This window comes from Oratosquilla oratoria, chromosome 6 (genome assembly GCF_046742065.1).
Source record: "Oratosquilla oratoria isolate Oo_2021 chromosome 6, ASM4674206v1, whole genome shotgun sequence".
In the NCBI taxonomy this organism is placed as follows: Eukaryota; Metazoa; Arthropoda; class Malacostraca; order Stomatopoda; family Squillidae; genus Oratosquilla; species Oratosquilla oratoria.
This window is the reverse complement of record NC_134782.1, coordinates 47,222,335-47,249,834: the sequence shown is the minus strand read 5'-3', so window position 1 is coordinate 47,249,834 and position 27,500 is coordinate 47,222,335. Positions and strand designations below refer to the sequence as shown.

Below are 27,500 nucleotides of genomic sequence, written 5' to 3'. Positions count from 1 at the left end.
CTCTTTGAAACTAATATAGTATGTGGCCTAACCTCTTTGAAACTGATATAGTATGTGGTCTACCTCTTTGAAACTGATATAGTATGTGGCCTACCTCTTTGAAACTGATATAGTATGTGGCCTACCTCTTTGAAACTGATATATTATGTGGCCTACCTCTTTGAAACTGATATAGTATGTGGTCTACCTCTTTGAAACTGATATAGTATGTGGCCTACCTCTTTGAAACTGATATAGTATGTGGCCTACCTCTTTGAAACTGATGTAGTATGTGGCCTACCTCTTTGAAACTGATATAGTATGTGGCCTACCTCTTTGAAACTGATGTAGTATGTGGCCTACCTCTTTGAAACTGATATAGTATGTGGCCTACCCTATTTGAAACTGATATAGTATGTGGTCTACCTCTTTGAAACTGATATAGTATGTGGCCTACCTCTTTGAAACTGATATAGTATGTGGCCTACCTCTTTGAAACTGATATAGTATGTGGCCTACCTCTTTGAAACTGATATAGTATGTGGCCTACCTCTTTGAAACTGATGTAGTATGTGGCCTACCTCTTTGAAACTGATATAGTATGTGGCCTACCTCTTTGAAACTGATATAGTATGTGGCCTACCTCTTTGAAACTTATATAGTATGTGACCTACCCTATTTGAATGTGTCCTACCTGAGGATTTTTTTTGTAGTAATATTCTGTATGTGGCCTACCTCTTTGAAACTGATACAGTATGTGGCCTACCTCTTTGAAACTGATATAGTATGTGGCCTACCTCTTTGAAACTGATATAGTATGTGGCGTACCCTATTTGAATATGTCCTACCTGAGGAAAAAATTGAAAGAAGGTTAGCTTAGCTTAGCTTAGCTTAGCTTAGGTTTAGTACCTAACCGTAACATGTATATGTATGTACTATGTATGTATGTATGTGTGTATTGTATGTAGATACATATGTTTGTATGTGCGTAATCGTATGTATGCATGTATGTTACATATAGTATGTACGCATGTATGTATGTATATATGCATGTATGCATGTATCTGTGTATGTATGTATCTAAGTTGTATGTATGTCTTCATATAGCAGATAAATGTTCACCGAGGCAAGTAGGACATTACATCCACTAGACCTCCAGTAGCCGGTCCGAATCCCCAAGAGTCACCGCGTGACGCCAGTAAAAGGAGTTCTTAAACCCCGGGGATCCAACAAAGGCTATCAAACCTAACCACCTCGCCTTTTTTTTTCGTCGTCAGGTCTAATCCAGCGTTGCTTTGGCCCGAGATTATGAAAGTGGGAAACCCGAAGCTATGATGGTGATGATAATAATGACGGGACAGGGGTTCAAGTCGATACCAAAAGCAAGCGTCCGGGGGGGGGGGGCTTTAGAATCTCCACGTATCCGGTGTATCATGTATGCATGTACGCACTAGTGTGTGTGCGTGTATGCGCGACCGCACGTGTATGCGCGTGTTTGTGTGTATTCGTGTGTATGTCTGTGTTCGTGTGTGTGTGTGTGTATGTCTGTGTTCGTGTGTGTGTGTGTGTGTGTGTGTATGTCTGTGTTCGTGTGTGTGTGTGTGTGTGTGTGTGTGTGTGATGAATTACAACAATGGTCTGAAAAGTGGCTAATAAAATTTAACACAAGTAGCAAGGTTATGCACATAGGTAAAAATAAAACAGTACGATTACAAGTTATTTGGAAATTCGTTAACAAAAGTGGATAGTGAAAAGGATCTCGGTGTTATTATCAGTAACGATCTCAAATCATGTAACCAGTGTATTTCAGCCTCTAAGAAAGCAAATGAGATTCTAGGCCTGATTGCGTGATCTTTTGACTTCAAAAGTCTATCTTTCATTAACATTAGTTCGTCTACATTTGTGATATGCTTTTTCCATATGGTCACCGAATCTCATTAAAGACATTGACAGATTGGAAGAAGTACAACGGCAAGCCACAAAACTGATTCCAAATATCAAAAATAAATCATACGAAAATCGACTAAAACATATGAATCTATTTTCCCTAAAAAAAACGTAGACTCAGAGGTGACTTGATGTTTTTTAAGATTCTAAAGAGGATAGACAACATCAAAAGTGACAAAAGTTTCAAACTGAATGATATTCCGACAAGAAATAGTGGTCTCAAACTTCTGGAAATAGATTTAATTTGGATGTGGATAGAAACAACTTTGCCAACTACGTAGTTAATGAATAAAATAAACTTTCTGCAGCGGCAGTGCAATGTAATTCAGTTCGAAGCTTTAAGATTCGTTTAGATAAACACCTTAGCAAGATGCTGTAATGCCTGCCATCTATCTTATAATATTTGTTTGCTATTATTTGTCTGTTTATTATTATTTGCTTAATTTTAATTTATTATTATTATATGTCTATTATTATTTACTATTTACCTGTTTGTTTATTAGTTAATTATACCTATGTATTTATCTATTTATTTATTTTTTCTATATTATCATAATTTTTATTCATTCATTTATTTATCATTATTATAGTTTTTTTCGCATCCGACCTAATTATGGACCAAAAGGTCTACTGTCGGCATGCTCCTCCTTTGTAATCCTTTGTGTGTGTGTGTGTGTGTGTGTGTGTGTGTGTGTGTGTGTGTGTGTGTGTGTGTGTGTGTGTGTGTGTGTGTGTGTGTGTGTGTGTGTGTTTGTGTTCGTGTGTGTGTTTGTGTTCGTGTGTGTGTTTGTGTTCGTGTGTGTGTTTGCGTTCGTGTGTGTGTTTGCGTTCGTGTGTGTGTTTGTGTTCGTGTATGTGTGTGTGTGTGTGTATGTGTGTGTGTATTCGTGTGTGTGTTTGTGTTCGTGTGTGTGTTTGTGTTCGTGTGTGTGTTTGTGTTCGTGTGTGTGTTTGTGTTCGTGTGTGTGTTTGTGTTCGTGTGTGTGTTTGTGTGTGTGTGTGTGTGTGTGTGTGTGTGTGTGTGTGTGTGTGTGTGTGTGTGTGTGTGTGTGTGTGTGTGTGTGTGTGTGCGCGCCCGAGATGCTCTCATATTTGTACTCTACTCGTGTGTCTCATTGTATAACGTAACCGTACTCTCAATAAAACTTCTTTGCTTCCATCACATCACTCAAAACCTCCGTTGGCAGACTATTAAATTCCTCAGTTATGTTGTCTTGGAAACAGGGTTTGTTTTCATCTTATTTCCTGGTCAAGACCAGAGCAGCGTATAGGATATAGAAGCAAAGAAGGATAAAGAAAGTGGGCAAGATGGAGCTAAACACACACACACACACACACACACACACACACACACACACACACACACACACACACACACACACACACACACACACACACACACACACACACACACACACACACAAACATACATACACACATACTTACATACATACATCAATACATACATACATATATACATATAGATAAATAGATAAAACCCATCTCCCACATTTACAGTTGCAGAACCCTACTGTTAGCTGGTGCATCCTTTGATGATGAAGAAGGATATTTCCCATAGACTTAAAGGTACCTTTATATTATTGGCGAGGACAAATGAACACCCGAAAGACACATGCGGCTGCACCATATGTATTCATGATAAAGTTAGATTATACTGCCACAACAGCTCGATTCATCAAGAACAGCGCACCCAATGCTGTCAATTACCTTCCTCATGGAGCATCGGCAGCTAAACGACTTCAGAGGCACTGGCATCAGCCTTGAAATCGTGATGATCCTCACCTACAACGTCAAATCCCTCACAGAAGTTCACGAACTAGAGATTTTGATGGAAGGACAAGAAAATATCGCCGCTGAATGTAAGCACTGTTGTAATGCATCCAAGGTTTTAGACATTAAACAGCCTTGAAATCGTGATGATCCTCACGTCAGATCCTTCACAGAAGTTCACGAACTGGAGAGTTTGGTGGAGGAACAAGAAAATGTCAGTTGAGATATCGTGGGATTGAGTGAAGTCAGTGCGAAACACGAGTACAAGACATCATTTGTTCAACTGGAAAAAGAGAATAAAGAATCCAGTAGAACACGTTTCTTGAGTAATCGGAAGAAGATGAGGAACATATACCTGTAACCAGTTATGTACAATAGAAATTATGAATAAAATATAAATAAATCCAGTGAGGCAGGGTAGCGTTTACGATTAGTGGTGCAAGACTAGGATACCATTGTGAAAATGCTCCTAGCCACTATTTTGATAATCGTGTAGTATTAGCTAGCACGGAACTTGTAAATGTCTTAAATTCAAATCAATGGTTCCTGGAAAGGTCAGAACGAAAGTTTGACTGAGGTAATTCTAGAATCCATTGGCACCTAAAGGGTTCCAATGAAGCATAAAGAAAAATTGTCTCAAATTATATACACTTGCTATGAAGGGGATATTTACAGCACATTTTTCAATCGATTATCATGTCCTTTGATTTTAGCCTCGAGATAAGTAGTCAGCTTCACAAAGTTGTCTAAATGATCATGATACAGCTTAATGATCCTTATCATCGGTTATGAACGTTATATTAGATAAAGGACGAATAAAGAATAGAGATAAAAACTGAGGAACGATAAATGTAATAGGAAGCACGAACAAAGCTGGAGGGACGAGATAGAGAAGTTTGCAAAAGTGGCATAACGTAGATTAGTACATATTGGTAGCAGTAGGAGGGCCCTGCAAAGGTATGCGTTCAGCCGTGGACTTGGGATATCAGGCGACAAAGAAAGCGTAGATATAGGCCCCTTTCACACTGGGTAACTAGTGACGGTCACTAGTTGCCTACCCTTAGTTTAAATTGAGCCTTTCACACTACGTCACTGCGGTTGCCCGGTTGCGCAACAGGCTGTGGCTGTTGCCCGCTCCGGTAACAAGTGACCGTCACTGGCAGTTGCCGTCACCGACCGTCTCTTTTTCTTGACCAGCAAAGGCAACAGAAGCACCTCCTCCATTGATGTCATTCTTTCGACTAATGAGATGATGAGAAAGGATTCCACAACTCGGTGACAGTCACTGGTTGCTTGCAGTTGCCCGAGACTTTCACACTAGCCAACTAGTGACCGCCACTAGTGACGGTCACTAGTTGCCTAGTGTGAAAGGGGCCATGCAGTACAGATCCTCGTAACCGGAAACTGCTACACCCCGGTGCCCCACCCACAAAAGGGTGGGGAATTCGGACGTCTGTTCGAATCCTGACCACGGGGAAGAGGTTAGGAGGGGCATCTATTCTAACTATAGTCCCTCCTCAGCCGTTGCTCACCTCTGACCTGAGATGACCTCAGCTTACTTCGGGTTCGTCAATGCAATTGGTGTGCCATGGACGCGGTCTCCTGCGGTCATGAATGAAGGGTTCTGGACCACGTGGAAGCTACCAGCCCCACAAACCACGAAAAAATAAAAAAAGAACAACGCCAGACAACACACACACACGGTGTGTGGTGTGTGAGTGGTCACAGACCTACCCAGAGATCGGCAAATAATGAGCTCTGAGCTCGCTGCCGTAGGGTGGTGTCTGGCTGTCTCGACAGAGGCTGCAGCAGATCCGAGGTGAATACACACACACACACACACACACACACACACACACACACACACACACACACACACACACACACACACACACACACACACACACCAACCACGTTTATTACACATTTCTGTGCAGCCAGATAACATAAAAGTCTTAACGTAACGCACGATGACACTCCGCATGTGTTCATTTGATATCTGTAGAACTGAAATACTTGTTCGTCTTTTTTATGGTGCTGCAAATGTCTTGTTGAACATAACTCTCGGATGTGTGTTCGTTTTATATTTTCATAATTTTCAGGAATCATCGTTTATTCTAGTATTCAACTTTGCTATCTCTGTATGGTTGAACTATCAGAAACGTAACCCTTAAGGATTTTTTTTGATGGAGTCATTACCAATATGATTTCTTCTTCAATAGAATTAGTCTACTAGTCTACTATTTAGGGTACTACTACTCAGGACGTCTAGATTACTTGTAACTTTTGGTTTGTATATTTATCTATTTTTTATTTGTTTTAATTAATTTATTTTATTTATTTATTTATTTATTTATTTATTTATTTATTTATCATTTATTATTTATTTATTTTTATTTATTTTTATTTATTTCTTTTACCTATGGTACGTCTATTAGTTACTTGAGTTATACAACAGATCACTGGCTTCTCTCAACCCTTTTCTGTGACCCACACAACAATACCACGCTACTCCTACAAACTTCTCCACCTCACACCATCTCCCTGGCCTTCCTCCATGTTGGCCCTGTGATCCTACGCTTTAGGACAATTGGCCCCGCCTGTTGCCACCTGTTTAGGACATTTGCCCCACCCGTTTCCACATCTGTTTGTTTATCGCTTTTGTGAGGTATTTGAGTTTAGGCTTTTCCTATCTAGACTTCACTTTTCCCGGCTTTCAGCGTTATTCCCAGCCGTTACTGTCCCCACTGTACCCAACCCACTCTCCAACTTTGCCTCCACGGTTTTCCTCAGCTTCAAGTAAACGAAGAAGAGGAACGATGTCAGAATTATTCTTGTTACGAAAGCCGGTATGGAGACCAGGCATTGAACGGAAGATTGTAGTACTAAATTATTCGAGTTTGCAATTTCTCATCCTGCTGTAGGAGCTAGATGGCTATGATATTCCACATCGTATTGTAATTTCCAGCCATCTCGCAACATTAACGCAAATAAAACCGCTGTGGTTATTGCACATCCGCACGCATGTGTACACGCATGCACACACACACACACACACACACACACACACACACACACACACACACACACACACACACACACACACACACACACACACACACACATGCAAGCATATGCAGACGCATACATGCAATAAAACACATGAGGCATACGCACGTATCCACGCGTTATACACACGAACAAGCACAGTACACACACACACACACACACACACACACACACACACACACACATATATATATATATATATATATATATATATGTATATATATATATATATATATATATATATATATATATACAGTAATATATATATATATATATATATATATATATATATATATATATAAATATATATATATATATATAATATGTAACAGCGACATTCCTATGTATCTTTATGCAAATTCAATACAAACTGAGAGAGAGAGAGAGAGAGAGAGAGAGAGAGAGAGAGAGAGAGAGAGAGAGAGAGAGAGAGAGAGAGAGAGAGAAAGGGTAGGGTATAGTGACAGACGACCCATTTGCGCAGAAAATACTGTCAATGTTTATTAGGTGTGGCGCATTATTCTTGTGTCAGGAGGGAAGTGGTGGGGAGGAGGAGGAGGCGGCGGAAATGGGGATTGACGTGGAGAGTGGACATGGTAGCCTTGTTTTCAGGTAACAAAGCAAACAGCAACACCGGACCCTTGTTCGCGGACCTCTACGCGGAACCATTTCTGTTCCCTGACACCTGCACTTGCACATGTGTGGGTTACAAATGCGCCGTAGACCTCTATTCCTTTGTATGAATAGGTGTAGACTCGATGGGTGTTTGGCATATAATACAGAGGTAACAAGGCTTGGTTTGGTTGGATAAGAAATTAGTGTATTTTCCTGTTTGCATGTTTGTGGGTATTGTTCTTTCTTGAATGTGTATACATATATATATATATATATATATATATATATATATATATATATATATATATATATATATATATATATATATGCGGTCCGCCGAGAGAGTGTGACCCACACCAGGACAAACACAGATATATTTTTATTTATTTTTATTTTTATTATTTTCATTCTCTCTTTGGCCCACGACACCCTAACTAGACACACACACAGACATAATGTAATATACGAAAGCGCTCTGCTTCGTTACCTTCTTTTTCCAAGTGGTTTATTTTGCATAAGTGAACACACGGGTGGCCGAAAGCAGTGGGTTCGAATCCTGCATGCGACTGTCATAAAAAATGATATATTTTGGTTAGGGTTAAGGGTTAAAGTTAGGTGGGGTATGGTTAGGTTAGGGATTATTCACGAACTCCTAGGTTTTTGCAGATAGACCCCTATAATCATATATATTCTGAAACCTTATAACCCAAGGTACTTGGATAACTATCTTTCATTTGTCTGTTTGTTTGTTTGTTCACGAACTCCTAGGGTTTTGGAGATAGACCCCCATAACCATATATATTCTGATACCCTATCACTCCAGGTACTTGGATAACTATATTTCATTTCCAAAAAATATTTTGGTTAGGGTTAAGGGTTAAAGTTAGGTGGGGTATGGTTAGGTTAGGGATTATTCATGAACTCCTCCTAGGTTTTTGCAGATAGACCCCTATAACCATATATATTCTGAAACCTTATAACCCAAGGTACTTGGATAACTATCTTTCATTTGTATCTACTATAATAAAGTAGTAGCCTCTGTCTGTTCACGAACTCCCCCCAAAACCATATATATTCACCATAACCCAGGCTACTTGGATAAGTATATTTTATTTCCAAAGGGCGTCTCCCTCCTCAATTTTTTTTCTTACTTAGGATTTTATTTGTGTTACCTTTTCCACTGAGTTATATTGATACGTGAAACCTTTCTCCACAAACTCTATCAAAATTAAAATGATCATCATTTGCCCGCAGCAACGCGCGGGTAATTTGGCTAGTTTCTTTATATTCTTTTTTGTGCTGGATGTCCATAGTGTTGCAGCGTGTGTGTGCAATAATATACACTAGAAACCCCTTCTGGCAGCTGTCCTATCGGTTCTTAGGTCCATATTTCTGAAACCTTTTGGCCAGCCCTGGGGAACACCTTCCACCATTAGAAAGTAAAATTCTACCAATTTACTTGGCTGCTTGTGTGAAAAATTACAGTTTTTTCTTTTCTTTTGATAATCAGGTGAGCCTGATTAACTTAACCAACGAAATAGGAGTAAGTTTCGTCTTTTTGATGGCAGAAAAGGTTCGCAAGATGAAAGAGCAGCTCCGAAACCCTTCCATCCGGACGATTAAGAACATAATGAAGGAGACTGCAAGAGACCCTAGGGCCTACACTAGGCAGTTCCATGTCCATTGCCACCTGTTATCCTTACCCATAAAGTTATCTAATCATCTCATAAAACAAACCGTTGTTTCATCTCAGGGACCAGCTCGAGTGATGATGGGATGGTTCAGTGAAACCCCTCTTAGTAAAAAAAAAAAAAAAAAAAGGGGGAGAGAGATAATATAATTACCTTTAGTAATTACCTTTAGTATTGGCCATTAGGTACCCCGAAGGGTAATAAGACCACATACCAAGGTTGGACGCTGAAGGATCCCTTACCGGAAGATGTTGAGAAAGGCCGGATACAGGTCAATGAATAAGGATAATAGAAGAAAAATGAAGAAATGAGTATATAAATAAACAAAAAGAAAAATATTCAATTTATCTTACGGAATCTATACACTGCGGCCACTTGTTATGTGTGTGTGTAAGTAATGTTTATATATATCTGTATGTGTGCGTCTGCGCACATACACACGCACGCGAAGATATGAATACAGACATGACTCAGGTAAATATCTACAAAAACTCAGACATGCGCAAAGAATGCGCGTAATTTGCCAAATGCACGCAGGAATCTGCTTATCACTCTCTGAATCGAGTGAACCCAACGAGTAATTTGACGCCTCCGTCGTTAGCGAAAATCATTAATCCATTGACATGACCTAGGGTACTTGGCGTACCGGAAAGGAGCGGTTGATGAGGTGGTGCAGAATGCGCCTACCGTCACAGTCAGTCCCAAATATCGCATGCCTCGAGTTCTGAGAAAAATGTACGTGGTATACACGTCCATGTGTACACTGTAAGTAATTAGCAAGGCAATTACCTATACTATAGAGGCGAATGGTGTGTGCATAGGCGATATGAATCAGGTCCTTCCTCATTTATTATCTAAATATTTATATCTATATCTACACACATACACACACACACACACACACACACACACACACACACACACACACACACATACATATATATATATATATATATGTGTGTGTGTGTATGCATGTATATATATATATATATATCTATGTATATATATATATACATATATATATATATATATATATATATATATATATATATATATATATATATATATATATATATAAAATATATATATATATATATATATATATATATATATATATAAATGGTAAAATAAAATAAAATTAAAATTCAATCAAATAAATTAAGGGAAAATAAGATAAACAGACAGTATAGAATAATAAAATAGAAAGAGATGAAGAGACAAACAGACAAGTAGGCAATCAAACAGATTATTTGTTAACCGCACAGCATATTACTTGTCTATTCAAGCATATCGTGAAAATTCTAGCTGGTGATCAGTTCACTGTTTCTTTATTCATTTGGTTGAACGGTTGACAAAACTATCCCCCCTCCTATTTCTAGATTAAAACTAACGCCTAGGCATCTTGAACAGACTATCTCTTCCCTGGCTAGCATATGCTGTGACAGTAATCTCTATAGTGGTGCTATCTCTTGTCTCTTTTCTCCGCCTGGCATGCTTATCATCTCGCATCTTGAAGCAATTTTTTTTTTTTTTTTTTTTTTTTTAGAGGTTTCCGAGTCTGCTACTAGGATCTGGTACCAGCCCGGACCTCAATTTTTTTTTTCCGGGTCTGGTACCCATCCGGACCTCAACCTTTGGTAGTGGTCCTGAGCTTTTAATCCATAAACGCAGGGAACTCTCCCACGGTAAACCACATCAGTGGCGATGCTTTGAGGAAGCTGAGGTCACCTCACTGAACAGCGGTTGAGGGCCATTACCCAGAGTATCCGCCCTTCCTAACGTCTACGCCGTGGCCAGGATTCGAACAGGTGCCCGAAATCACCACGCGGTGACCAATCACGCGCGCTACCCCTGAGACCATGGAGGCACTCTAATCTGGCTAGTATTTGCTGTGGTACTTTTATCAGTACTAATATCATCTCTGATATCCGTCAATTTACTACTCTCTGTTATCTCACAGCTAATCCTTGTGTGACACTTGTACCACTTGTTACATTGTGTCTGATCTGTATCTGCAAGTTCCATCTCGTTTCTTTTGTTATTACCTCAACCACGTGTCTTATGCTATTCTGTTGTACAACGCAAGTTAATCTGCACCTATGTTTCAGTGCGCGTGTGTATGTATGTATATATAGGTATATGTATTGTCCGATTAGTAGACAATATGCTCGCAAATATGTGTGTGTGTGTGAGAGAGAGAGAGAGAAAGAGAGAGAGTGGGGAGAGAAAGAGAGAGAGGGGGAGAAAGAGAGAGAGGGGGGAGGGAGAGAAAGAGAGAGAGGGGGAGAGAAAGAAAAATAGAGAGAGAGAGGGGGGAAGAGAGAGAAAGGGGGAGAGAGAGGGAGGAGAGAGGGGGAGAGAGAGGGAGAGAGAGACACAGACACACACACACACACACACACACACACACACACACACACACACACACACACACACAGATCACATGCTACTTTCGAATGAGAGCTTAAAACTTCATCATAGACACATAACGGGCACATATCCCATCCTCATACTCAAGAGGAACAGTAACGGCCTGCAGTGTTCGTGAGATTTTCACCCTTTATTCGGGTATCTGGAAATGAATACTCAAGGAAAATGCATGAGATTGGTAGTTGCTTGCACGTCCATCGAAAGAAATACCGCGTGAAGACTGAGCCTTTTATTACTGCGACGTTTCGCTTTGTCAATCATATCAAACGCCACGTCCTTAATAAATCTGTAAAAAGTGAAAAGTCGTGCTAATAAAGCCCCCGTATTCACATGGCCTTTATTTCGATAGACTGAAGGCAAAGTACTAGTGAACAAGATTCACAACTGAATTGTGGACATGAGAAGAAGTGAGAGTGCCCCAGGATTAGAAGAGAGCTAATGTGGTACCAATTCATAAAGGAGGAAGTAAGGAAAAACCTTAAAATACAGACCGTTGTCTCTGAGCAACATTACAGCTAGACTGTGTGACAAGGTTGTAAAAATAGGTGTGTTAGAGATCTAGAAGTGATGGAGATCTTGAGAGACAATTCTCTTCCAGATAATGAAGATTGTGTCTCAACTACTCAAACGTTGCTCAAGGGTGGCCGTTATGCTCCAGGAGAATAACGGTTGGTTGGATTGTGTGTAGGTTTTTGATGGGGTACTTCACCAACAACTGATATGGGATTTGGAACATGATGAAGGATTTAGAGGAAGCCTGGAATAGATGGTCTAGAAAGCCGATCCATGAAAACAGAAGTAAAGGATAAAATATTAGGATAGATTATTTAGTATTCCTTACCGACACAGAGTCCTTCCATCCTTGGGAATAATATCGCGTCGAGGAAGTAGAGTCACAAAGATGCTAAAGAGGAATTCTTAAAAAGGTGGTATAATGGAGGGACCCATGATTAAAAGTTATCTGCGTTTTTATATCGAAAACTAATCTCAAATCGACGACAGAGTATACGACTGGAACTAAATGTGGAGATGCGTTTTTTTATGCCAAAGAATGCAAAGATTCAGAAATGGACAAAAGGAGAAATATATAATCTATAACTTACTCAATGGGAAATGAAACTTGTGCTTGCACCAATAGTGGGGTTTAGTAAAAACACATTCGTAAGATTGTTGGTGAGATACATAGGCTTTTGAGCACCCGATCCGCCCTAGATTGGAATGTGATAGAGTGATATTGTCCCCGCACAAAATTGCACGCGCGCGCGCACACACACACACACACACACACACACACACACATTACATAACATTTCCCATAGATCGGTCATACGAGCTCAAGCTCTCTTCCGGCAGGGAAATAGCTGTCGATCACGAGTCCAACACGTGATCCAAAGACCAAGGTGAATCACACACACACACAATGTATATATATATTAAAACATCACAAAAAGAAGTAGCTGCATTGGCTCTCAGCATAGCAGACTTACCATGTAAGGAAACATTAAGGAAAAATATATTGAATTAACCTTATTACAAGAAAAGAGAAAGGAAAATGCAATATGAATGTTGTGTTCAAAAGACTGAAAGAAGAGGACAAATTTGACAGAGGAGATCTCTTGGTCCAGAGAGTGACATAAAGTCACGATAAACGTCCAGAAAAGACACGGTACCTGAAGTATTAAAAAAAAAGGTGCATCAACTTGTAGAACAACCTAGAATACCGCCAAAAAGCATAACCAAATTTAAGACAAAGTTTGATCGATGAAGACAGGAGACGGTACCCTACGAGTGTAGTTAATTAGCTGTACATTGCAGGTAAGTAAAGAATGTGAGGATCCAGTGACCTGAGCCTATACAGCAGCGTTTCTCAACCTTTTTACCCTTGCGTAACCTTTAAGATATATTGCATGTCTCAAGGAACCCCTGCGCAAAAAAAAAAGAAACATATACCATATCTTTCTCATTTTATTTTCATTGTAATAATAGGTTAGATAGGATGATGTCTATATTACATTATTACAATAACCAAGAATATGTCGTGCGTGTTTAATTATATTACGTACATGAAATTAAAAAAAAAAAAATCAAAAGTGCATTACCTTATCTCACTTGTTCTCGCGGAACCCTTAGGGACCTTTTGCGGAACCTTAGGGTTCCGAGGAACCCTAAGGTTGAGAAACGCTGTTCTAGACAATGTACATCATCCCTGTCGCAAACGATCTTCAGTAGGGGGTTATATATAGCAGAAGAACGTGTTTGACCAGATTCCACATGCATCAACTGTTCAGTATTTGCAATGCAGGGTGAATATCACACTCCCTTTGTTCCCGACCCCCTTTAACACTGTCACACTTGAGCCTGTTCACACTAACAGATTGAACCGCGTGGAAACCGCAGCGGTACCGCATAGTCCATGAAAAACCGCGTGGTTGTGCATAAACGCTTCCACTCACTTTGTAATTGAACCAACGCGGTTCAAGCCGCTGCGGTTGAAAATGCTAGTGTGAACAGGGCCATATATTGTTTTTGTTTTGGCTAAGGACCTCAGGCGATATTGTGCGAAAAGAGGATTCGAACTCTAGTCCAACAAGGAGGAGAGGGGGCCGTGGTCCATGGAGGTTCCTTTCAGACCGGAGTCCGAACCTTCAGGTGTTTAAGATCGCCTGTCTCCTTAACCAAAAACAAAATGAGTAAAACGTCCCACCGCGCCGAAGTACCCGATGACTCCTCAAGGTCGCCAGTCGATGGAGTTCGAACCTGAGACTCGCCTCGATGAAACTTCGACTGATTTCTTTCTTTCTTTCAGGAGCAGGCCTGAAGGCAGTCATCAAGGAAGCTGCGTCCCAGAGGGCAGCGCAGCATGAGTGGGAAAGAGGAAAGCGCCTCGCTCAAGAACTCCCAGGCTTCAACTGGTTGGAGGAGAAGATCAAGGGCACTCTATCTTCCCCGTCCTCTTCCTCCTCCCCCTCCTCCTCCTCGTCGCTGGTCTCCGGAGCATTGTCCCCGGCGCCTCTCACGTCGTCCTCGCCCTCGTCCTTGACCTCGACCTCGAGCTCCATATCCTCACCGAGGATGACCCCTCCAATGACCGCCAACATTCCGACCGTCATTTCGTCCGTCGCCGGCGGGACGCGGGGCTCAGACGCGACGTCCACCGGCGGTTCCTTCGCCAGCTCCTCCTTCGCCAGCTCCTCCTTCAGAAGGTCGTCCTTCGACAGTCATCGAGAGACGTGAGTACTTTCTTGGGTGGATGTGGAGTGGGTTCGTTCTAGTCCAGAGGGACCGAGGTACTCTGGAATTAAAACTCAACTGCAAAGTGTCGTAACAGTCAGCGGTTACCTTTCTTCTTCTTCTTCTTCCTCCTCCTCCTCCTTCTCCTCCTCCTCCTCCTCCTCCTCCTCCTCCTCCTCCTCCTCCTCCTCCTCCTCCTCCTCCTCCTCCTCATTATCATCATCATCATCATTCTTCTCTCCTCGTCTTCCTCCTACTCTTTCTACTCCTCCTCCTCCGCCTACCTTCCTCTTCTTCTACCTCCACCTCCCCTCCTCCTCCACCTCCCCTCCTCCTTCTCCTCCTCATTATCATCATCCTTCTCTCCTCATCCTCATCCTTCCCTCCCCCTCCTCCTCCTCCATTCCTCCCTTCTCCTCCTCCCCCTCCTTCTCCCCCCTCCTCCTCCACTCCTCCTCACCTCCTCCTCCTCCCTCCTCCTCCTCCACTCCTCCTCCTCCTCCTCCTCCTCCCCCCCTTCTCCTCCTCCTCCACTCCTCCTCCTCCCCTCCTCCTCCTTTTCCTCCTCTTCCTCCTCCTCCTCCTCCTCCTCTTCCTCCTCTTCCTTGCGTCTTTCCCAGAACCTTTACCCGGTTCTCCTGTCTGGGAATGAAACCATCCGGTGTTTGTCTAAACAGAAATTCTATATTTTGATGAATGAAACGTAATCGGCCTGCCTCCAGATGATTTTATTGAGCCAAGGTAAGAAATACCCCACTATCTTTTATCGCAGGCCTTCAATTTTTTATATGACGTCACAGATAACGTATGACGTCACAGATACCAGCGTATGACGTCACTGCTGTTTACATGCAGTCACTGTTGTTTAAGTATCGGCAACGTTTATTTTATCTGACGTCAGCGTTTTGTCAGTTACGTCACCGTCAGTGCCTATGACGTCATTATTGGTGCTTATGAATATATATATATATATATATATATATATATATATATATATATATATATATATATATATATATATATATATATATATTCCTTCTTTTTTCTATAAGAGCCCCAATCCACCGCCCAGGACAATATGCGGTTACAAATGGGAAAAAAAAAAAAAAGTCATTATCGTGCCATGTTTAGCACGCGTGCCAAGGGTTGCCCTCCCTAGATTTAGGCCCTTTTGTTTCCTATTTCTTTTCGTATTGAATCTTCATTTTTTACTTTCTTCCTGTATTTACCCACCCCTACGTATGGGATATCGACTTCATTAATTTTATGCAGTCGATATTTCAGGCATTTTGCTAACCCCCCCTACGGACCAGAGCTACTCAGCATTCTTCTTCGACTGAAGAGTAACCTCCATTCAAAACAGAATGATGGTCACTTGGAACTCTGGCTGTCCATCCCTCCCTCTCTCCTTTCTGCTTCTTCTCTCGTTGAGTCTCCCCTATGTCACCCTTGTGATCACAACGTGAGACGTTCCCCTTAGGCCTAAGGGATAGAAGCGCTGGCGATTGCTGACTCTTCTTCTTACTCTCCTCTTCCTTTTCCTCCTCGTCTTACTCCAGCTCCACCTTCTCCTCCTTTTCTTCCTCTTCCTATTCCTTCTCTTCCTCGCCCTCCTCCCCCTTCTCCTCTTCCTCTTCTCTTCCTCCTCCTTACCCCTCTTCCTCTTCTTCCTTCTCCTCCTCCTCTTACTCCTCCTTCACCTCCTCTTAATCCTCCTCCTTTTCTTTCTACTCTTCTTCTTTCTCTTCTTCCTCCTCTCCCTCCTCCTCCTCCTCCTCCCCCTCTTCCTTATCCTCCTCCTCTTCCTTATCCTCCTCCTCCTCCTTCTTCTCTTCCTCCTCTCCCTTCTCTTCTTCTTCCTCCTCCTCCTCTTCCTTATACTCCTCCTCCTTCTTCTCTTCCTCCTCCTCCTCCTCCTCCTCCTCCTCCTCCTCCTCCTCCTTTCCCTCCCCATATAAGGCAATATATGTCACAAGACTCATAATAACTCGCTCAACTGTCTAGAGGCAATAATACCTTGGCCCACTACACCTCCCCTCCCTCCTCACCTCTCTTTCGATCCTCTTTTTCATTATTTCTAACCTCTCTCTCTCTCTCTCTCTCTCTCTCTCTCTCTCTCTCTCTCTCTCTCTCTCTCTCTCTGTCTCTCTCTCTCTCTCTATCTCTCTCTATCTCTCTCTCTCTCTCTCTCCTCTCTCTCTCTCTCTCTCTCTCTCTCCTCTCTCTCTCTCTCTCTCTCTCTCTCTCTCTCTCTCTCTCTCTCTCTCTCTCTCTCTCTCTCTCTCTCTCTCTCTCTCTCTCTCTCTCTCTCTCTCCCTCTCTCTCTCTCTCTCTCTCTCTCTCTCTCTCTCTCTCCCTCTCCCTCTCTCTCTCTCTCTCTCTCTCTCTCTCTCTCTCTCTCTCTCTCTCTCTCTCTCTCTCTCTCTCTCTCTCTCTCTCTCTCTCTCTCTCTCTCTCTCTCTCTCTCTCTCTCTCTCTCTCTTTCATTGTCCATCCTTCACCCTAAATTCTCTCTCCTCATTTTTCAACGTTGACTTAATTTCTTTACTTCTATCTTACACTCTTGTTATTACTCCTCTTTCATTATTACACTCCTGTTATTACTCCTCTTTCATTATTACACTCCTGTTATTACTCCTCTTTCATTATTACACTCCTGTTATTACTCCTCTTTCATTATTACACTCCTGTTATTACTCCTCTTTCATTATTACACTCCTGTTATTACTCCTCTTTCATTATTACACTCCTGTTATTACACTCCTGTTATTACTCCTCTTTCATTATTACACTCCTGTTATTACACTTCTGTTATTACTCCTCTTTCATTATTACACTCCTGTTATTACACTCCTTTTATTACTCCTTTTTCATTATTACACTCCTGTTATTACTCATCTTTCATTATTACACTCCTGTTAATACTCTTTTTTCATTATCTCCGTCTACTCATTTTCGTTCATTCCATTTTGATTCTTTATTTCAGCATTTCTCTATCTTCTTGTGCGTGTACACACACACACACACACACACACACACACACACACACACACACACACACACACACACACACACACACACACACACACACACACACACACACACACACACACACACACACACACACACACACACACACACACACACACACACACACACGAAAGAGTTGATCACGAGGTCATGGAGAGAGGTTAGAAAAATGAATAAAGTAACAAAAGTGAATATATCTAAAGGATGTCTCGAAATACATCTTTTAGGTACAGACGCATTAACTGCTGGAATAGCTAAGAGGCTAATATTGCCTAAGCTAAATCCATTTGTTATTTCAAAGCCAGGAATGATATCTGGAGAATAAGAGAGAAGACCTCACAATAACAACTTCTTTCCAGTATATTATAATTGGGTAAATACATAGTTAATCACACACACACACACACACACACACACACACACACACACACACACACACACACACACACACACACACACACACACACACACGTGGCGCTGTACTTAGAGTTCTCGCCTGCCACTAGGGCGGTCCGGGTTCGACTCCCGCCCAGGGCTGACATAATTTCAGTATCGCTTCGCTACGGGGTGTTACTCCAACTCTCTTGGGCGGGGAGCTGGGTGTGTGTGTGCGTGTAAAGTCACAGTATTACCCATAGATCGGTCATACGAGCTCCAGGCTTTTATCCGGGAGGTTAATAACTGCCGATCACGAGTCGAAAACGTGATCCAAGACCGTGGTGAATCACACACACACACACACACACACACACACACACACACACACACACACACACACACTTTTCAAAACGAACGGCACGGCCTTGCACGAACGCTCTGAAGAAAAGTGCAGATTGAGGATAACCAACGCAAAGAGAAGTGTAGGGAGTGTCTTTTTGTATTTGCAGGGGGGGGCGGAATTGCTCGTGAGGTAGTGGGAAAGTAAGAAAGAGGAGAGGGGGAGGGATTTACTGGGGAAATGGAAGATTATGAGGATGTGGAGGACTTGGCCCAGGCAGACGGGCGGAAGATCAACATGAAACGACCACCGGATGACGAAATGGCAATAAAAATGTAAAGATTAGAAGTATAGAGAGGAGAAATACAGTAGAAAGTGACGAGAATATGTTCCAGGGAATTTAAAGAGGGTGGGGGGGACACAACCCCCCCCAGACTGATAAGACTAGAGGAGAGAGTTGATAAGGTGATCGAGGACTTGGAACGTAAGTTAGGTAATGTAGGCTCCATTCTCCAAAGAATTGAAAGATTGGAACAACTAGAGAAGACTAACAGAAACTTAACTGAAGAAGTAGAGGACCTAAAAAGACAGTTAGGAAATGTAGAAGGAGGAGAATGAGAAATTGAAGAAGAATAGTAATGAAAAACAGTGAGAAAATAGCTACAGAAGCTAAAATTGGAGAATAACTCAAGAAGGGAAGAAGGTTTCATTCACTGACATAGTCAAAACAGCAATTGAAGCACATAATGAAGACTCAGTTATTAAAGTGATGAGACAGAAGGAGAATATAGTAAAAAGAGAATTAGCTGACAAAAAGAAATATGGTATAATTATATTAGGAATGGAAGTGAAACATAACCCTGATAGAACTGCAAGAATCAAGGAGGAAAATGAAAGGGTAAGCAGTTTATTAAAATTAGTCCAGGAAGATGAACCAGAAATTATAAAGGAAATTGAGGAAAAATTCAGCTTCACTCGGAAAATATAGTACAGATAAGACTCAGACCAATTAAGATTAAAATTCAGGTCACAAACAACGGCAGAGAAAAATTCTATCCAAGACAGGGAAACTAGCAACAAATGATCAATATAAAAAGGTATGGATAAAAAGAGAAATGAATAAGGAGGAAAGAGAGGCAGAAAAGCAGAAAAGAATTGAAGCTAAAGAAGGCAAAAAAAAAAACGAGGAAAGAACGGAGTCAGAGAAAGAGAGGATTCTATTGGAGAGTAGTGAACATGAAAATAAAGCAGTTCGACATACTAAAGAAAAAACATAAGGGAAACAGAGAACACAATGGAAGTGATAGCAGAAAACCTAAGAGTGTCTTACACAAATATAGATGGATTGATAACAGGATTGAATGAACTGAATGATTATTTGAAAAGAAAAAGAGAACCGGACATAATGGGAATTGTAGAAAACAAAATTAAAAGGCCCACTACCGACCCAACAGTGTAGGACATGATACATACAATATTGGATTAGAAACAGAGAGAAAAAAACAAGGGGGTGGAGTTATGGTTCCTGACAAAGAAGGATATAAACGTGAAAGGTGTCATATATGGAAAGAATACAGTAGAGATGATTAATGATAGAAGTGGAAGGACCGAGATAAGAAGAGCAGAAAATTTGTGATCAACTATGTGCCTTCTCCGATAACAGCCGCCTCATGGGAGGAGAATGACATAAAAGTATGTTAGAGGACACAAAGATAGCATTAACTAAAATAATGGAAGACGGAGGAAGAATAGTTATGATGGGCGACTTTAATTTGCAAAGAAGTCTGCTGGGAAGAAATGACAGTAAGAGTGGTGATGACTATGGGAAATGCTCTACTTGAGATGATTTACTGACCATTCAATGACACAATGGATACAAGAGAACACTAGGTATAGAAATGAAGAAGAACCATCGAGTGCTAGACTTAATAATTACATCTGAACCTAGAATAGTGGACAAGATTGAATATAAAAACACCAAATAGGTAAAAAGTGACCACATATTGATTGAACTGGAACCTTAATGAAGAAAAATATATGAAAAGAAATGAACAATATAGAAAAGAAGAATGATGTATGAAAAAACAAACTTTGATAAAATAAGAGAATTCTTCCAACAAGAAAACTGGGAAGAAATATACAAAGAAGTAAACATCCAGTGGAAGAGAAATGGAATATTTTGACTAAAAATTTACAAAGAAGGAGTGGAAAAGTATGTCCAAGACAAAAACAAGAAAAAGGAGATATGTAAAATGCTGGGTAACATAACAACAAAAGTTTGTAGGGAAGTTAAAAAGACAAAAGAGGACAAAGCCTGGACCGGATGGAAAAAAGACAGAAGACCTGAAAAATGGAAAATATATACTGGTTATAGAAATGAACTATGTACAAAAGTGCAGAGAGGAAAAAAGAAAATATGAAAAAGATGTTATAGAAAAGTGTAAAGATCAACCAAAACTATTCTACAGATTTGTAAACAATAACTGAAAAACAAACAAGACTTCTTTGGGAGAAATTAAGACAAGGGGGAGTTGAATACACTGAGGAAATGGAAATGGCAAAATTATGAACAAACATTTTAAATCAGTGTTATACAAGGGAAAATATACAACCTGAAGAGATTGAGTGGAAGGAAAAAAAGTCCCCCCTATGGAAGAAATAGAAGTAACGGAAGAATGAATATTGACCCACCCAAGTGCACTTGGGTAATTTTGATGTCAGAAAATCGCATGGCCAGGATGAAAATAGCAAACTGGATTCTGAAAGAATGTAGGAATGAACTGGCAGACAAACTACATAGCATAATAAAAGCAGTTTTCCTTAAAAGAAAATAAGGAAAAGTTCCAGAAGATTTGGAAAAAAGCAAATATAGTACCTAATATAAAGGAGGAAATAAAGAAAGAACCTACCAACTATAGACCAGTCTCTCTAAACATGTACAATAGCAAAAATATGTGAGAAGAATTATCAAAAAGTAGATGGGTAAAATACTTGGAAAAAAACAACGTACTAAATCCAAGCAATTTGGATTCAGACAAGGACGATCATATGGATCGCGTCAAACCAAATTTAATATGTTTCTATTCAAGGCTAAATAGATATTAATACAAGAAAGAGATGGATGGGCTATGGATTGTGCATTTATTTTTTTTTAGACCTAAAAAAAGCTTTTGACACCGTACCACATAAGAAGTTGCTTAAGAAATTAGAATATGAAGGGGAATACAAGGTAAATTGCTAAATTGGATGGAAGACTTTTTGCAAGAAAGAAAAAAATGCGAGTAGTGATAAGAGATCAGCACTCAAAATGGAATGAAGTAATAAGCGGTGTCACGAAGGGAACAGTTCTGGCCCCAATAATGTTTGCTATATATATTAATGATATTGATGAAGGAATTGAAAGCTATATGAGCTTCTATGCAGATGATGCAAAATTACTGAAAAAAAGAGTGAAAACTGAAGAAGATTGTGAATCACTACAGAGAGATCTAAATAAAGTACAAGAATGGAGTAGGAAGTGGGAGATGGAGTTCAATACAAAAAAGTGTAGTAAAAAAAAAAAAAAAAAAAATAATGGAATTTGGAAAAAGCAAAAACAGAATAACAGGATCATATAAATTTGGGGAGAAGAAGGAATAAAAAGAGTAGAAAATGAGAGGGACCTGGGAGTCATTGTTATGAATAATATGTCACCTGAGAAACATATAAATAAGATTTTTGGAGAAAAGAAACTTATAATTTTAATAAGAACAATCAAAGTGGCATTTACATACCTGGATGAAGAAAATGGTGAGGAAAATCCTAGTCAACACACCTGATAAGACCAAGATTGGAATAATGCAGCAACGATATGGTCACCAAGTACAAAAAAATGTATAAAAAAACTTGAAAAGAATTACAAAGAGCAATTACTAAACTGGCACCAACACTCTCCCCCCCCCAAAACTATCATATGAAGAGAGACTACAAAAAGAACTTAAACTACAGACACTAGAGCAAAGAAGAGAGAGAGGAGATTTGATAGCTATTTACAGAATCATGAAAGGCATAGAAATTACTGATAGGAGAGAATCTGATAAAATGGGATGACAGAAATACAAGAGGACACACGGCAAGAAAATAAAAAAAGACAACTATAGATGAGATTGAAAAAGATACAAACAGCTTTCCTCACAGAGCAATAGACAGTTGGAACAAGTTTAGATGAGAAAGTGGTGTGTGGTCTGTGTGCAAAAAGCAATACACTGAATTTAAAATAGTTTAGATAAAATGAGATCATGAAGACGGGACCCTCACGAGCATAGCTCCCCTTCCCGTAAAATACAACTAGGGTAAATACAACTAGGTAAATACACACACACACACACACACACCCCACACGCACACACACACACACACACACATCCCCATCCCACACACACACACACACACACACACACACACACACACACACACACACACACACACACACACACACACACACACACACACACACACACACACACACACACACACACACACACAAATATCCTTTCCTTCCCGCTCCTCCTCCTCTACCGTGCCTGCTCCCTTTCTGCTCTCCCCTTCATTATTTTCCCTGCGCTCCTCCTTCCCCGCGGAAATAGATTGCACACTGTGTTCAAACATCGCTCATACGGAGTTGAAAGAAGCCGTATATGTATTAGTTGACAAGCCTTTCGTCCTGGCATCATCACACTGAAGAGGACATGAAGGGTGCGTAGAAATGTCAAGAGATGGCATGCTTGTTTAGAGAAAGGAATATTATTTTGCTTGTGTATGTTTATATGAGTGTGCATGCTGTTGTTTGTGTGTGTGTGTGTGTGTGTGTGTGTGTGTGTGTGTGTGTGTGTGTGTGTGTGTGTGTGTGTGTGTGTGTGTGTGTGTGTGTGTGTGTGTGTGTGTGTGTGTGTGTGTGAGCAAATGACCAATTGATAGAATAAGCACATTGTATAACTAGGTATCCAATTCCAGGTTACATACATTATATATATATATATATATATATATATATATATATATATATATATGTGTGTGTGTGTGTGTGTGTTGTGGTGTTGTGTGTGTGTGTGTATGTGTGTGTGTGTGTGTGCATTCGTGAAGAGCTGTAGTCCAGGAACCATGTTTGAAGAAAGCAAAACACTGGACTCGACATTAGAAGGGTTCGAAACGTGGATGGATTTCAAACGTCACAGTCCAATGTTTGCTTCCTTCCAATACACACACACACACACACACACACACACACATATATATACATATATATATATATACTTTATATATAATATTTATATATATATATATAGTAAATATATATACATGTAATATATTTATCTTTATTGATATATATGTACTGTATGTATGTAGTATGTATATATATAGGCATTTGTTTGTGTATATTAAATAGAAAGAAAGAGAAAGAGATAGATAGAGATAAATTATGTATTCCATTTAATTGCACTTACATGGTTATAGCATATAGGAAAAGAACAATAGCGTTGGGGTCTTTCTTGAAACTCCAATTATTACTCAGATTAACACTTCTCTCTCTCTCTCTCTCTCTCTCTCTCTCTCTACGCGGCCTGTCCTCTCTCTCTCTCCCGCTCTCTCTCTCTCTCTCTCTCTCTCTCTCTCTCTATCTATCTATCTATCTATCTGTGTGTGTGTGTGTGTTGTGTATGAAAAGTGTGTGTTGTGTGTGTGTGTATTTACCTAGTTGTATTTACCTAGTTGTATTTTAATTACGGGAAGGGAGCTATGCTCGTGAAGTCCCCGTTCTTCATATCTCATTTTTATCTAAACATTTTTTAAATTTCAATGGTGTATTGTTTTTGCACACAACCACTTTCTCATCTAACTTGTTCCACCAACTGTCTATTGCTCTGTGAGGAAAGCTGTTCTTTTTTCAAATCTCTTCTATAGTTGTCCTTTTTTTATTTATTTTCTTTCCGTGTCCTCCCGTTGTATTTCTGTCATCCCATTTTATCAGATTCTTCTCTATCATAATTTCTATGCCTTTCCTGATTCTGTAAATAGCTATCAAATCTCCTCTCTCTCTTCTTTGCTCTAGTGTCTGTAGTTTAAGTTTTTGTAGTCTCTCTTCATATGATTAGTTTTTGAGAGTGTTGGTGCCAGTTTAGTAATTGCTCTTTGTATTCTTTCAAGTTTTTTTATACATTTTTTTGTACTTGGTGACCCATATCGTTGCTGCATATTCCAATCTTGGTCTTATCAGGGTGACTAGGATTTTCCTCACCATTTCTTTTCATCCAGGTATGTAAATGCTTTTTGCCACTTTGATTGTTTCTTATTAAATTATAAGTTTCTCCAAAAATCTTATTTATATGTTTCTCAGGTGACATATTATTCATAACAATGACTCCCAGGTCCCTCTCATTTTCTACTCTTTTTTATTCCTTCTTCTCCCAAATTATATGATCCTGTTATTCTGTTTTGCTTTTTTTTTTTTCCAAATTCATTATTTGTTTTTTTTTTTTTTTTTACAACTACACTTTTTTTGTATTGAACTCCATCTCCCACTTCCTACTCCATTCTTGTACTTTATTTATAGATCTCTCTGTAGTGATTCACAATCTCTCAGTTTTTCACTCTTTTCAGTAAATTTTGCATCATCTGCAAAGAAGCTCATATAGCTTTCAATTCCTTCATCCATTATCAGTTAATTTATAATAGCAAACATTATTGGGGCCAGAACTGTTCCCTGCGGGACACCGCTTATTACTTCATTCCATTTTGAGTGCTGATCTCTTATCACTACTCGCATTTTTCTTTCTTGCAAAAAGTCTTCCATCCAATTTAGCAATTTACCTTGTATTTCCTCCTTCATATTTCTAATTTCTTAAGCAACTTCTTTATGTGGTAACTTTGTCAAAAAGCTTTTTTTAGGTCTAGAATGATGCACAATCAGCCCATCCATCTCTTTCTTGTATTATATCTATTAGCCTTGAATAGATACATATTAAATTGGTGACGCCATGATCGTCCTTGTCTGAATCCAAATTGCCTTGGAATTTAGTACGTTGTTTTTTTCCAAGTATTTTACCCATCTACTTTTGATAATTCTTCACATATTTTTGCTATTGTACTTGTTAGAGAGGGGACTGGTCCTATAGTTGTGCGTAAGGTTCTTCTTTATTTCCCTCCTTTATATATAGGTACTATATTTGCTTTTTTTCCAATCTTCTGGAACTTTTCCTTCTTTTAAGGAACTGCTTATTATGCTATGTATTTTGTCTGCCAGTTCATTCCTACATTCTTTCAGAATCCAGTTGCTATTTCATCTGGCCCATGCGATTTTCTGACATCAAAAATTACCCAAGTGTGTCAATATTTCATTCTTCGTTACTTTCTATTTCTTCCATAGGGGGGACTTTTTTTTCCTTCCACTCAATCTCTTCAGGTTGTATATTTTTCCCTTGTAAACACTGATTTAAAAAATGGTTTGTTCATAATTTCTGCCATTTCCATTTCCTCAGTGTATTCAACTCCCCCTTGTCTTAATTTCTCCAAGTCTTGTTTTGTTTTTCAGTTTATTGTTTTACAAATCTGTAGAATAGTTTGTTGATCTTTACACTTTTCTATAACATCTTTTCATATTTTCTTTTTTCCTCTCTGCACTTTTGTACATATACATTTCTATATATCCTGTATATATTTTCCATTTTTTCAGGTCTTCTGTCTTTTTTCCATCCGGTCCAGGCTTTTGTCTCTTTTGTCTTTTAACTCCCTACAACTTTTGTCAGTGTACCAGCATTTTTACATATTCTTTTTTCTTGTTTTTGTCTTGGGACATACTTTTCCACTCCTTCTTTGTAAATTTTTGTCAAAATATTCCATTTCTCTTACCACTGATGTTTCTTCTTTGTATACTTTCTTCCCAGTTTTTCTTGTTGGAAGAATTCTTCTTATTTTATCAAAGTTTGTTTTTTCATACATCATTCTTCCTTTTCTATATTGTTCATTTCTTTTCATAGTATTTTTCTTCATTAAGTTCCAGTTCAATCAATATGTGGTCACTTTTACCTATTGGTGTTTTATATTCAATCTTGTCCACTATTCTACAGTTCAGATGTAATTATTAAGTCCTAGCCCTCGATGGTTCTCTTCATTTCTATACCTAGTGTTCTCTTGTATCCATTGTGTCATTGAATGGTCAGTAAATCCATCTCAAAGTAGAGCATTTCCCCATGAGTCATCACCACTCTTTACTGTCATTTCTTCCCAGCAGATTCTTTGCAATTTAAAGTCGCCCATCATAACTATTCTTCCTCCGTCTTCCATTATTTTAGTAATTGCTATCTTTGTGTCCTCTAACATACTTTTTATGTTCATTCTCCTCCCATGAGGCTGTTTCGAGGCACATAGTTGATCACAAATTTTCTGCTCTTCTTATCTCGGTCTTCCACTTCTATCATAATCATCTCTACTGTATTCTTTTCCATATATGACACCTTTCACCGTTTATATCCTCTTTGTCAGGAACATAACTACACCCCCTTGTTTTTTCTCTCTGTTTCTAATCCAATAATTGTATGTATCATGTCCTACACTGTTGGGTGGTAGTGGGCCTTTTAATTTTGTTTCTACAATTCCCATTATGTTCCGGTTCTTTTTCTTTCAAATAAATCATTCAGTTCATTCAATCCTGTTATCAATCCATCTATATTTGTGTAAGACACTCTTTTTTAAATTTTTTTTTTTTTTTATTTTCTGCACTTCCATTGTGTTCTATGTTTCACTTTTGTTTTTCTTTATTATGTATTACTGCTTTTTTTTTTTGTTCAATACTCTACAATTGAATCTCTCTTTCTCTGTCTGCGTTCTTTACTCGTTTTTTGCCTTAGCTTCAATTCTTTTCTGCTTTTCTGCTCTCTTTCCTCCTTATTCATTTCTCCTTTTATCCATACCTTTTTATATTGATCATTTGTTGCTAGTTCCCTGTCTTGGATAGAATTTTCTCT

At 39.4% G+C, this 27,500-nt stretch overlaps 1 protein-coding gene across 3 annotated transcripts in view; it reads left to right on the top strand.

Moving 5' to 3' along the window:
- LOC143026472 (uncharacterized) overlaps positions 1–27,500 on the top strand; it is a 90,987-nt gene that overhangs the window by 34,294 nt on the left and 29,193 nt on the right. For all 3 annotated transcript variants that reach the window (XM_076186919.1, XM_076186918.1, XM_076186917.1), the window contains one exon: positions 14,329–14,752. In XM_076186919.1, the coding sequence (XP_076043034.1) occupies positions 14,329–14,752 (424 nt within the window). The remainder of the gene's footprint in view (positions 1–14,328; positions 14,753–27,500) is intronic.